General features: G+C 46.2%; 1 protein-coding gene across 2 annotated transcripts in view; it reads right to left on the bottom strand.

Moving 5' to 3' along the window:
* The window catches only part of prmt9 (protein arginine methyltransferase 9), a 59,276-nt gene extending 49,116 nt beyond the window's left edge, over window positions 1–10,160 (bottom strand). The window contains exon 1 of one of the 2 annotated variants that reach the window (XM_087975004.1): window positions 9,941–10,160. In XM_087975004.1, the coding sequence (XP_087831130.1) occupies window positions 9,941–10,099 (159 nt within the window). In that variant the 5' untranslated portion in view covers window positions 10,100–10,160. The remainder of the gene's footprint in view (window positions 1–9,940) is intronic. The other variant, XM_087974945.1, reaches the window with a different exon arrangement.
* Window positions 10,161–14,667: the final 4,507 nt, after the last annotated feature.

The following is a 14,667-nucleotide window of genomic DNA, read 5'->3' as shown; positions in this document are numbered from 1 at the left end:
TTTTTAAATAGTTTAAATATTAGCTCCCTTCCAATCTGTAGAAACTGCTTCAGAGTCTAAAGAATCTTGGAAAACCAATGCATCCACTATTTCTAATGGACTTCCTTAAGTACTCTAGGACGTGGATTGTCAAGCCCTGAGAATTTATCCATCTTCAATCTCAAATTTCTCCGACACTATTCCTCTACTAATACTGATTTGCATCGTTTTCTCCCTATCACCAAATCCTGTGTCCCCCACCATTTTTGGAAGGTCATTTGTGTCCTCCATTGAAGTCAGAAGTGAAGTACGAGTTTAGCTTGTCAGCCATTTCTTTGTCATCCATTATAAATTCTTCAGTTTGTGACTGTAAGGCACCTACACTAGTTTGTCGATGGGATGCCAATGAAAGTACAGCTTTGTTTGAGATTGTATCAAGCTTTTTAAAGAGATGTTGGAGTTGTACTCATTCAAGAAAGTGAACAGTATTCCATTACACTGCTGACCTTTGCCTTGTAGGTGGTAGGTAGACTTTACAGAATCAGGCTGCGAGTCAAACGCCCCAAAATTCCTAGCTTCTGACTGCTTTTTTTGGCAATAGTATTTATATGCATGGTCCAGTTCAGTTAATGGTAACCCCCTAGATGGTGATAGTTGGGGATTCTGCAATGCTAACACCATTGAATGCCATGGGGAAAAGGTTAGATTCCCTTTTATTAATGATGGACAATGTCTGGCACTGACATGATGCAAATGTTATCAGCTGGAGCCTAAATGTTATCCACAACCTCCTGCAAACAGACACAAACTCCCTCAGTACCTGAGAGGTCACAATAGGTGCTGAGTATTGTGTAGTTATCAGTAAGCATGTCCCCTTCTGAAATTACAATGGAGGAAATGGACAGCACACTGGCTCAGTGGTTAGCACCACTGCTTCATAGCACCAAGGACCTGGCTGCAATTCTATCCTCAGGTGAATGTCTGTATTAAGTTTGCACTGGTTTCCTCCAGGTGCTCTGGTTTCTTCCTACAGTGCAAAGATGTGCAAGTTAAATGGCTTGACCATGCCAAGTTGCCCATAGTGTCCAAGGATGTGTAGGTTAGGTGGGTCGGCCATGGTTAATATGGGGTTACAGGGATAAGAGCAGGGGGCAGAGTCTGGATGGGATACTCTTCTGAGGGACACAATGGGCCTGAGATGATTAACCCCCACAACTACAACCATCTTCCTCCGTACTTGGCATGACCCCAATCAGTGAAGAGTTTCCCTCCCGATTCCCACTTATTCCGATTGTGCTAGACTCCGAGGCCATTCTCAGTGAAATGATTCCTTGATGTCAAGGGCAGTCATTCACACTTTTCCAGTGAAGCACTTTTATTCATGTTTGAAACAAGGCTGTAATGAAGTCAGGAGGTGACTGACCCTGTATATAAAAAAGATGCCTTTGCAGTTACCAGCACGGTCAGCTGTTACTTGATATCATGTAATTGGTTGAAGTGTGGAGTCTGTGATGCTGAATATCTCTGAAGGACACAAATATGGATCATTCACTCAGCATTTCTGGATGAAGTTGGCTAAAAATGCTTTGGTCTTGTCTTCTGCACTAATGTGTCGCATTTCTTATCATTTAAAACTGATTTTTTTTAGAGCACCGTCCTCTGGTTAGGAATACCCAGTTAGTTGTATACAGTCAGCTCTGATGTAACGGTTCTGATAGTTCCATTCTCGTATGATCCCACGTTATAAGAAAAGTGTGTAATGGCCGTGCCATTTAAACTAGTGGGGCCAGAGTGTGTCATAGCCAGTACAGGTAAGGAAAGTTCACATTTTACAAATAACAGTCGAAATTCTTCAATCGCGTTGAAGCCACTTTGCATTGAAGCAGCACGCATTATAGCAGAAGACCATGAAGGGTAGGACTGCAGAGAGTAGATCTGATCCACAGGTGTGGTATCACTTGATACAGTATATCACTACCTCGCTGTCTAGCATGCAAGTAATTCTATGTTCTAGTTTCACCAGTTAACACCAATTTTGGGTATGTCTGGTGCTGTTCCTGCCGTGATCTCCTACACTCTTCACTGAACCAGGGATGAAAGGTAATAGAGTGAGGAACATGCCAAGCCAGAGTCTAATAAATGTAACTGCTTCAGTTGATGGTGAACAGCACCTTATTGTTCCTACATATCTTTCAAATCATAGCCAAAACATATCCAGCAATCAATTACCTTCCTGCCCACACTGTCAGTGCCTAAGCCCATCAAATCTTCTAGATTTGCCTCCTCCTCTTTATCTATACCAGCTCCAATGTCATCTGCAGACAGACTCAGCCCACAACTATGCTGATGATATCCAATTCAACTGCTAAACCACCTTTCTTAATCCCTCCATTAGCTGGGTTGTTAGATTTCTCATCAGATATCCAATTGTTAATGAACTGCAATTTCCTCTACCACTGATATGACTGAACCTTCTCTCCCCATCCCCTAATACATACTGTATCCTTGCCACGGATTTAAACTCTTACCTATCTCTATGTCAGGTGAAAACACTAGTGAGACCACATTTGAAGTACTATGTGCAATTCTGGTTGCCCTACAATATAAGAGATGTTATTAAACCAGAAAGAGTACAGAAAAGATTTACTAGTATACCAACAGGACTGGAAGATGTGAGTTATAAGGAGAGGTTGGATAAGCTTAGATGTTTTCCTCTGAAACATAGGTGATCTTCTAGAGGTCTATAAAATCATGAGGTGGATAGCCAACAGCATTGCCGCATGATAGGGGAGTGTAAAACTAGAGGACATAGGTGACAGGGAAGAGATACCAAAGGTGAGGGAGGGCCTGGAACATGCTGCCAGAGGTAGTAGTGGAAGCAAGTAGAATTTGTCACTTGAGACATTTAGACAGGTACATGGATGGGATAAAATGAAGGGATATGTACCAAACGCAGGCATGGGCAAGTTGGGCCGAAGGGCCTGTTTCCATGCTATAGACCTCTGACTGTATAACTCAGGTGCCTGGTGAAAGCAGTGGGTAGGACCCAAGTCCCATTTATTAGTACTGTATACTGCTATTAGTCAGAAAGCAGTGTAAAAATAATTTTCAACCCATTTATCTTCACTGTTTATATCCTTCAGAATCTGTATCTCGCTTCAACTTAGTTAGAATGCCTTGCATTGTTCAGTCAGAAATTATGGCTTGGAGTCCCACTTTCAAGAAAAGCTCCCACTTTTGAGCTCCTGAGCTTTGTGAAGCAGGTGAAAAATCAAGGCCCTGTACCATGCGTGTTTATTCCTACTAGGAGAAAGTGAGGACTGCAGATGCTGGAGATCAGAGCTCAAAAATGTGCTGCTGGAAAAGTGCAGCAGGCCAGGCAGCATCCAAGGAGAAGGAGAATCGACGTTTCAGGCAAAAGCCCTTCTTCAGGAATGTTTATTCCTACCCCAAAAACAGTTTTGTGATATAAATGAGTATTTTGTGTACTTTGGTTTGGTGGTATAGTTATAAACAGTTTAAAAATCTAACTTTAATTCAGATTACAAAGGCATTTCAGTGTAATTTTTATCAGTTAGAGTGCATGTGCAGTGGAGAAACAATAGGAAAATTAAATTGAGTGCATTAAAATACAGTCAGTGCTGCTATAATGCAGAAGTTCCGTTCTCGTGCAATCCCGTATTACAAGAAAATCGCTTAAGAGCACCACCATTTAAACTAGAATCACACTATGCCCGAATGTGACTCCTGACTCTCAGCAATATGGTTGACTCTTAACTGTCCACTGGGCATTCAGGGATGGACAATAAATGCTGCCTAGCCAGCAACGGCCTCAGCCCATGAATGAATGAAGAAAATAGCCCCACAGCATTGTGGTTGACTCAAATGCTCTCCGAAATGGCTTAGCAAGCCACTCTGATCAAAGGTACGTATGGATATGCAGCAAATGCTGAACTTGTCAAAGATACCACGCCCCCATCCCATGAATGAACAAAGAGAAAATATATGCATCCATAAGGTATGATGATTAATCCTGAAATGAAAACAAAAATTTTTTTTTTTTAAAATCTAAAATGTCATGAGTACAGCTGCATGTTCCACTGACTAATTGTGATAGCAGCAAGTACAATAGGACCAATGGCTAAAATATGAAGGGCAAGAAGCATCAAAGGAGGCCTGCAAGGCTAAACCAGGACAGGCAGAGGATCTGAACAGGATTTCACCTAGGCCAGGCTGTGATAAAAGGAGCTAGAGGAAAAAAAAAGGCTAAAAAGTTCCAGCTGACAAGTATTATAAACATGGTGCTAAAATAATACCCACTGAATATAATGCATATTACTGAGTAGCACCACAGTGATAAAATTATGGTAGACGGAGCAAATGCTGTAACAGGAAGTATATGTAATTAAAGGATTTTGATATACAGGATATTCCCCAAGGGAAGTGCACTTTTATTTTTTCCCATGACCGATATATTACTTTTGTGCCCTTGAGCATAACCAGCGGTTTCAAATCCTTTCTGATTTATGGGACATTAGCCCAAGTCTCAACCAGCGAACTTAAATCAGGGTTCCACATCTGTTCCAGATTTCCATCTTTGCAGTTCCTCACCAGCTTTGTAAAAGGCACAGCCAGGAGACTGCAAGAGGCATAACATCCCATTTGCCTTTGATTATTTTCTCTACCTGTGAGCGACATTTCAAATGATCTGTGTACCTGAACTTCTGAGTTTTGACGGACTTACACAGATTCTAAATTTGCACTATATAAGAGAGTTCACTGCTTTTTCCCTTTTAAGTCCAAAGACCTTATGTTTTCTGCACTAATATCCATTTGGCTCAGTTTTGCCCATTTAATTCATCTGTCGACGCCTGTTCGTAATTTTATGAAGCCATCGACTGCGATTAGTATAACCTACCTTTGTGTCATCTGCAAATTTTGTTATGTGGATTTCTCTCACATCAAAATTGTTTACAACTCAGTCATTAACTTAACAAATAGCACAGGTTCCAACATATCACTTTGCAGAACATCACGAATCACATCTGTCAGTTACAGTCCCTCCTGCTCAGCCAATATCCTAAAAGGGTTGATGATGTTCCTGGAATTGATGGAAATTAAGTTTAGCGAACAGAATCTAATGAGAGACTTTATCAAAACCCTTCAGAAATTCTGTATATAAATAACAGAGACAAATCTGTCCATCTCTTTAAATCACATTTTCAAAAATGGTTTAAGTCAGTTTACCTGGGAATGGCCTATCATTTACAAAACTACAGGTGGAAATTTCAAGTTTTCAACAACAGATGATGAGGTAAATCATATAATTTCCTGACTTCCAGTGATTACCTTTATTCCCCCCACCCATGTCTGTCTCTCCCTTTCCCCCCTTCACCACCACGCCCCCCCACACACACATAGGGAAAAGACTTGTCTATTTACCCTATCCGTGCCCCTCCTGATTTTATAAGGTCACCCCGCAGACTCTGATGGTCCAGGAAAAACAGCCCCAGCCTGTTCAGCCTCTCCTTATAGCTCAAATCCTCCAACCCTGGCATTAACTTAACAAATAGCGCAGGTTCCAACATATCACTTTGCAGAACATCACGAATCACATCTGTCAGTTACAGTCCCTCCTGCTCAGCCAATTTCCTAAAAAGGTTGATAATTTCCATCAATTCCAGGAACATCAAGTTTAGCAAACAGAATCTGATGAGAGACTTGATCAAAAACCTTCAGAAATGTAAATAACCAAGAGACAATTCTGTCCACTTCTTTAATCACATCTTCAAAAATGGTTTAAGTCAGTTTACCTGGGAATGGCCTACCATTTACAAAACCACAGCTGGAAATTTTAAGTTGTCCAGTCACCTTATCATTAATTATGGACCCGAGTAATTTACTAACAACAGATTTTGAGGTAAACCACCTTTAATTTCCTGGCTTCACAGCACCAGGGACCCGGATTCGATTTCCGCCTCGGGAAACTGTCTGTATGGAGTTTGTACATTCTTTCTGTGTCTGCGTGGGTTTCCTCCCACAATCCAAAGATGCGCAGGTCAGGTGAATTGGCCATGCTAAATTGCCTATAGTGTTAGGTGCATTAGTCAGGGGTAAGTATAGGATAGGGGAATGGGTCTGGGTGGGTTACTCTTTGGAGGGTCAGTGTGGACGATTGGTCCTAGGGGCCTGTTTCCATACTGTAGGGAATCTAATCTAATCTAAATTAACATGCATAGTTTTCCAGTCCAAAGCAACCACTCCCAAATCAAGAACTGGGGAAGCTTATAATTAGGACTTCTGCAATGTTCCCAGATGACCTAAAGCCGACCTGAATGAACAATAATGTATCAGCATCTGGAATGCACAGCCGAAAGTGGAAGGAGCTGATTTAGCAGCAATTTTTAAAGGAAAACAGGATAAAGAAATTGAGGGAAAATAATTTACATGACTATGTGGAAAAAGCCAGAGAACGAGAACAATTGTTTCTGTGCCTATAGATGCTACCAAACTTGAGTTTCTTCAGCAATTTGTTTTTGAGTTGGATTAATTGGACTGCTTTTTCAAAAAGCTGGTACAGCTATGGTGGGATAAACAGCTTCTTTCCGCACTGCAACATTCAAAGAAAGGCTCAAACAAGTTGAGGATGAATGAGATTAGTGTATATTCACATACCAAATTCACAAATGACATTCTAAGCATCATATCTTTACAAAACAAGGCTTGAAACCTGTTTAGAATGCACAAATATTGCACCAAGGTGGGTACAGATTTCGGAAGCAACTTTCAAGAATCTTGAAAGAGACACACTTGGAAAAAAAGAGAGAATATACTTTTTGAAGTGGCACACATTCATCAAGATAAAATAAGCCACTCAAGGAAATGAATATTCTTCTTCCACTTTTATTCAGTCAGCTCCCAAGTTAGCTACATGCTAGAAATTCTATTGAAGTATGGTAATAGAACAGTGTAAAGGGTTAGAAAGGTTTAGGGAAACCCATTCTATTTAAATCAATTGTTGAGGAGATCCAATAATATTTGAAAAAACTAGATGTATCATATGACAGTTTTCAAAGAATTGATAAAAGCTTGATGGAGTTCCACCTTGTAAAAACGTGGATATCATGAAGACAGGAAGAGCAGCTGGGACAATCAAATAACTGTAAGGGAACCTACAGTAACATTCAAGAGAACAGGGAAGAGACTTATGCTGATACACTGGTCAAAAAGGAAGGCTGCATAAGTGGCCTGACTGGTTGGACCAAACAGCCTTTTAGTTTTGCATATCATTCTATATTATTCAGATGTCATCTCTTAACTATTGCAAATATGTCACTGACAATCAGCTGCCCTTAAGTTGAAAATTATCCATTCAGCTTTAATTGTAACATTTTAATGAGATTTAAAAATCATAAAATCCCTCCAATGTGGAAGCAGACTGTTCGGCCCATTAGGTTTACACCACCCCACCAAAGGGCATCTGAACCAGACCTACCGCTCAACCTAATCCCTGTAATCTACCTAGCCTGTATATCCCTGGACACTAAGGCAATTTACCATGGCCAATCTACCTAACCTGCCACATTTTTGGACTATGGGCAGAACCACCATGCCAACTTCATGTGTAACTGGGAGAATACTCGATCAGCAAAAATGCAATAATGAATCACAGAGGTCCACGGCACAGTAAAAGGCCCTTCAGCCCATTAGGTCTGCCCCAGTCAAAAACAAGCACCTAACCATTCTCATCCCATCCTCCAACAATACAATGCACTCTCCATGGTTGTCAGCTCCATGTGATCCTCAACTGCCCAAGTGCGGTCTGAAGCTTGGCATTCACAATTCTGTTCACCAAATTCAAACAAAACATTAACTGTGAGCAAAGCTCTTCAACTGTGTTTTACAAGTCAGGGAGAAGTTTAAAATACAAAGCGGTCAATACAGTATTGGGGAAAGGAGAAAGTGAGTATTGCACATGCTGGAGATCAGAGTGAAAAAGGGTGGTGCTGGAAAAGCACAGCAGGTCAAGCAGCATCCGAGGAGCAGGAGAGTCAATGTTTCGGACATCAGGAATGATGAAGGGCTTATGCCCAAACCAACAACTCTTCTGCAGCTCGGATGCTGCCTGAGCTGCTGTGCTTTTCCAGCACCACACTTTTTGACTCTGTATTGAGATTTGAAGATATTCTCATCAAATGTTAATTTTCGTATCCCATTTGGCTTTGGCAACATTTAAAGAACTCACTGGACCATAAAGCAATTTTTGAAAGACAAATCAGCACAAGCAAAATATTGCAGATGCAGAAAATGTGAAATAAGAACTGAAACTATTGTTTTTAATAGGTCCATGCAGAGGTAACTGTCAACAAGATCGAGCACTTGTAATTCAAATTAAGTCAATGGGCCTTCTGAACTAAACTGAGAAAGTGTAGATCAGTGAAGATCACCAGAACTGATCATAGCTCAGGCAGTTTTTGGCATTTGGGTGTTCAGTTGATGAGACAGTTGGCCGTGGTTCAGAAGGGTAAAAACAGCGTGAACTCAATTTCCATCCTGGCTGAGGTAAACTGTAGTTCTGTCTCTGAGTGTGGTCGGCAACGGCAAATGACCACGAACAAAAAAATTTTGCCAACAGCCCATGAGGAAGCATCATTAAGACAGTGAGCTGGCTGAAGGGAGACATGTTGGGATAAAACAATTCAACTGGACAGATGTATTTAGACTTGTTGGGACTGCATGTCCTTCAATGCAGGGGCCGTACCCCCCCCCCCCCCCCACCTTTGTACAAATGCTGCCACCCCCCCCACCTTTGTACAAATGCTGCCACCCCCCCCACCTTTGTACAAATGCAGCCACCACCCACCCTGTACAAATGCAGCCACCACCCACCCTGTACAAATGCAGCCACCACCCCCCCTGTACAAATGCAGCCACCCCCCCCTTTGTACAAATGCTGCCACCCCCCCCTTTGTACAAATGCTGCCACCACCCCCCTGTACAAATGCTGCCACCCCCCCCTTGTACAAATGCTGCCACCCCCCCCTGTACAAATGCAGCCACCACCCCCCCTGTCCAAATGCTGCCACCCCCCCTTTGTACAAATGCTGCCACCCCCCCTGTACAAATGCTGCCACCCCCCCCTGTACAAATGCTGCCACCACCCCCCCCTGTACAAATGCTGCCACCACCCCCCCTGTCCAAATGCTGCCACCCCCCCTTTGTACAAATGCTGCCACCCCCCCCTGTACAAATGCTGCCACCACCCCCCCTGTCCAAATGCTGCCACCACCCCCCCCTGTACAAATGCTGCCACCACCCCCCCCTGTACAAATGCTGCCACCACCCCCCCCTGTACAAATGCTGCCACCCCCCCCTGTACAAATGCTGCCACCACCCCCCCTGTCCAAATGCTGCCACCACCCCCCCTGTACAAATGCTGCCACCCCCCCTTTGTACAAATGCTGCCACCCCCCCTGTACAAATGCTGCCACCACCCCCCCCTGTACAAATGCTGCCACCACCCCCCCCCTGTACAAATGCTGCCACCACCCCCCCCCTGTACAAATGCTGCCACCCCCCCCTGTACAAATGCTGCCACCACCCCCCCTGTCCAAATGCTGCCACCACCCCCCCCCGTACAAATGCTGCCACCACCCCCCCCCTGTACAAATGCTGCCACCACCCCCCCCCCGTACAAATGCTGCCACCACCCCCCCCGTACAAATGCTGCCACCACCCCCCCCCTTTGTACAAATGCCATTTGTTAAAACACAATTAGAGTTGTTTAATCCCTAACCACGGTCCTGCAGATAGTGTGTGTGTGTGTGTGTGTGTGTGTGTGAGCTGAAACACCAGTACCACAGGCTGTTGGAGGCGGCCCAGGCCCAGGCGGACACTGTGGGACCTGGCCGCCCCCCGCAGGCCCAGGCCCAGGCCCTGCCCGGGGCCCTCACACACTCACCCTGATGATGTCCTTCAGCTCCGGCGCCACGTTCAGCAGCAGCAGGTAATGGGCGAAGGCGGTGCCGAAATCCTCCCGTTCCAGGTAATCCTGAGCGCTCTGTAGGGAGCGGTAAACCAGGCGAACCCGGCCTCGGCGCCCAGGCCTTTGCGCCGACATCAGGAGCAGCGGCGGCGGGATCCGAGCAAAATAAAAACGGCCCGGCGGGTAGACAGCGGCTCGAGCTGGGGTCCCGCGTCACCGGCCCCGCGTCACCGACCCCGCCCCGCGTCACCAGCCAAGCCACGCTCCGCCCCGCCTCGCGTCACCGGCCCCGCGTCACCGACCCCGCCCCGCGTCACCGACCCCGCCCCGCGTCACCGACCCCGCCCCGCGTCACCAGCCAAGCCACGCTCCGCCCCGCCCCGCGTCTTCGATCCCGCCCCGCGACACCAACCACGCCCCGCGTCCCCAACATAGCCCCGCCCCGCGTCACCAACCCCGCCCCGCGTCACCGGCCCCGCGTCACCGACCCCGCCCCGCGTCACCAGCCAAGCCACGCTCCGCCCCGCCTCGCGTCTTCGATCCCGCCCCGCGACACCAACCACGCCCCGCGTCCCCAACATAGCCCCGCCCCGCGTCACCAACCACGCCCCGCGTCACCGGCCCCGCGTCACCGACCCCGCCCCGCGTCACCGGCCAAGCCACGCTCCGCTCCGCCCCGCCTCGCGTCTTCGATCCCGCCCCGCGACGCCAACCACGCCCCGCGTCACCGACCCCGCGCCGCAAGCCCCACCGACCCCGCGTCAACAGCCAAGCCACGCCCGCCCCGCCCCGATTCACCAGCCCCGCCCCGCACCGCGTCAACAGCCCCGCCCCGCGTCTCCAGCCCCGCCCCGCGTCTCCAGCCCAGCCCAGCGTCACCAGCCCCGTCCCGCCATGATAGCGTCGCTCACACCTCCAAGCACCGTGTCACGCAACCCCGCCAAGATCGCAACACCCAGCCCCGCCCCGCCAATGACGCGTCACCCAGCTCCGCCCCGCCAATGACGCGTATATCAGCCCCGTCAGGTCCCGTCCCACCCCCGCACAGACCATAGACACACCCACACACAGATTCCCATCCCCCCCCCTCACAGGGAGTGAACACCTTCAAGACATTGAGGTATTGAAGGTGTTCACTCCCTGTGAGGGGGGCGATAGGTATCTGTGTGTGGGTGTGTCTATGGGCTGAGAGGGGGTGGGACGGGACCTGACGGGGCTGATATACGCGTCATTGGCGGGGCGGAGCTGAGTGACGCGTCATTGGCGGGGCGGAGCTGAGTGACGCGTCTTTGGCGGGGCGGAGCGGAGCTGAGTGACGCGTCATTGGCGGGGCGGAGCTGAGTGACGCGTCATTGGCGGGGCGGAGCTGAGTGACGCGTCATTGGCGGGGCGGAGCTGAGTGACGCATCATTGGCGGGGCGGAGCTGAGTGACGCGTCATTGGCGGGGCGGAGCTGAGTGACGCATCATTGGCGGGGCGGGGCGGGGCGGGGCGGGGCGGGGCGGGGCGGGGCCCGACACGTCGATTTTGCCTGTCCTCGGATGCTGCCTGAATTGCTGTGCTGTTCCAGCACCACTGATCCAGAACCTTCAATACATTAACAACTGGTGTCATGTGGGCCCAGATAAACTTCACTTCAGAATGTAACTCTTTAACATGTTCGGTGATTTAAATATGAAAGAACTGAAACCAATATGGTCATTCCAAAACATGAGAGACTTAAACAATCCACAGTTAAAGCTCACACAACACCAGGTTATAGACCAAAATCACACAACACCAGGTTATAGCCCAAAATCACACAACACCAGGTTATAGACCAAAATCACACAACACCAGGTTATAGACCAAAATCACACAACACCAGGTTATAGACCAAAATCACACAACACCAGGTTATAGCCCAAAATCACACAACTCCAGGTTATAGACCAAAATCACACAACACCAGGTTATAGACCAAAATCACACAACACCAGGTTATAGACCAAAATCACACAACACCAGGTTATAGCCCAAAATCACACAACACCAGGTTATAGACCAAAATCACACAACACCAGGTTATAGCCCAAAATCACACAACACCAGGTTATAGCCCAAAATCACACAACACCAGGTTACAGTCCAAAATCACACAACACCAGGTTATAGCCCAAAATCACACAACACCAGGTTATAGCCCAAAATCACACAACGCCAGGTAATAGACCAAAATCACACAACACCAGGTTATAGACCAAAATCACACAACACCAGGTTATAGACCAAATTCACACAACACCAGGATATAGACCAAAATCACACAACACCAGGTTATAGCCCAAAATCACACAACACCAGGTTATAGACCAAAATCACACAACACCAGGTTATAGCCCAAAATCACACAACACCAGGTTATAGCCCAAAATCACACAACGCCAGGTTATAGACCAAAATCACACAACGCCAGGTTATAGCCCAAAATCACACAACACCAGGTTATAGACCAAAATCACACAACACCAGGTTATAGCCCAAAGTCACACAACACCAGGTTATAGACCAAAATCACACAACACCAGGTTATAGCCCAAAATCACACAACACCAGGTTATAGACCAAAATCACACAACACCAGGTTATAGCCCAAAGTCACACAACACCAGGTTATAGACCAAAATCACACAACACCAGGTTATAGCCCAAAATCACACAGCACCAGGTGAAAGCCCAATATCACACAACACCAGGTTATAGCCCAAAATCACACAACACCAGGTTATAGACCAAAATCACACAACACCAGGTTATAGACCAAAATCACACAGCACCAGGTGAAAGCCCAATATCACACAACACCAGGTTATAGACCAAAATCACACAACACCAGGTTATAGCCCAAAATCACACAGCACCAGGTGAAAGCCCAATATCACACAACACCAGGTTATAGCCCAAAGTCACACAACACCAGGTTATAGACCAAAATCACACAACACCAGGTTATAGCCCAAAATCACACAACACCAGGTTATAGCCCAAAATCACACAACACCAGGTTATAGACCAAAATCACACAGCACCAGGTTATAGACCAAAATCACACAGCACCAGGTGAAAGCCCAATATCACACAACACCAGGTTATAGACCAAAATCACACAGCACCAGGTGAAAGCCCAATATCACACAGCACCAGGTTATAGCCCAAAATCACACAACACCAGGTTATAGACCAAAATCACACAGCACCAGGTTATAGACCAAAATCACACAGCACCAGGTTACAGTCCAAAATCACACAACACCAGGTTATAGACCAAAATCACACAGCACCAGGTGAAAGCCCAATATCACACAACACCAGGTTATAGACCAAAATCACACAGCACCAGGTTATAGACCAAAATCACACAGCACCAGGTTATAGACCAAAATCACACAACACCAGGTTATAGACCAAAGTCACACAACACCAGGTTACAGACCAAAATCACACAGCACCAGGTTATAGACCAAAATCACACAACACTAGGTTACAGTCCAAAATCACACAACACCAGGTTATAGACCAAAATCACACAACACTAGGTTACAGTCCAAAATCACACAACACCAGGTTATAGACCAAAATCACACAACACCAGGTTATAGCCCAAAATCACACAACACCAGGTTATAGACCAAAATCACACAGCACCAGGTTATAGACCAAAGTCACACAACACCAGGTTACAGACCAAAATCACACAGCACCAGGTTATAGACCAAAATCACACAACACTAGGTTACAGTCCAAAATCACACAACACCAGGTTATAGACCAAAATCACACAACACTAGGTTACAGTCCAAAATCACACAACACCAGGTTATAGCCCAAAATCACACAACACCAGGTTATAGCCCAAAATCACACAGCACCACATTATAGACCAAAATCACACAACACCAGGTTATAGCCCAAAATCACACAACACCAGGTTATAGACCAAAGTCACACAACACCAGGTTATAGCCCAAAATCACACAACACCAGGTTATAGCCCAAAATCACACAGCACCAGGTTATAGACCAAAGTCACACAACACTAGGTTACAGTCCAAAATCACACAACACCAGGTTATAGACCAAAATCACACAACACCAGGTTATAGCCCAAAATCACACAACACCAGGTTATAGACCAAAGTCACACAACACCAGGTTATAGACCAAAATCACACAGCACCAGGTTATAGACCAAAATCACACAACACCAGGTTATAGTCCAAAATCACACAACACCAGGTTATAGCCCAAAATCACACAGCACCAGGTTATAGACCAAAATCACACAACACTAGGTTACAGTCCAAAATCACACAACACCAGGTTATAGACCAAAATCACACAACACCAGGTTATAGCCCAAAATCACACAACACCAGGTTATAGACCAAAATCACACAACACCAGGTTATAGCCCAAAATCACACAGCACCAGGTTATAGACCAAAATCACACAACACTAGGTTACAGTCCAAAATCACACAACACCAGGTTATAGCCCAAAATCACACAACACCAGGTTATAGACCAAAGTCACACAACACCAGGTTATAGCCCAAAATCACACAGCACCAGGTTATAGACCAAAATCACACAACACCAGGTTACAGACCAAAATCACACAGCACCAGGTTATAGACCAAAATCACACAACACTAGGTTACAGT

The sequence above is a fragment of the Chiloscyllium plagiosum genome, unplaced genomic scaffold (genome assembly GCF_037043375.1).
Source record: "Chiloscyllium plagiosum isolate Xiang-an unplaced genomic scaffold, Cpla_swu_hap1 HiC_scaffold_1, whole genome shotgun sequence".
In the NCBI taxonomy this organism is placed as follows: Eukaryota; Metazoa; Chordata; class Chondrichthyes; order Orectolobiformes; family Hemiscylliidae; genus Chiloscyllium; species Chiloscyllium plagiosum.
The sequence above is the reverse complement of the archived record's forward strand: the minus strand, read 5'-3'. Positions and strand labels throughout refer to the sequence as shown.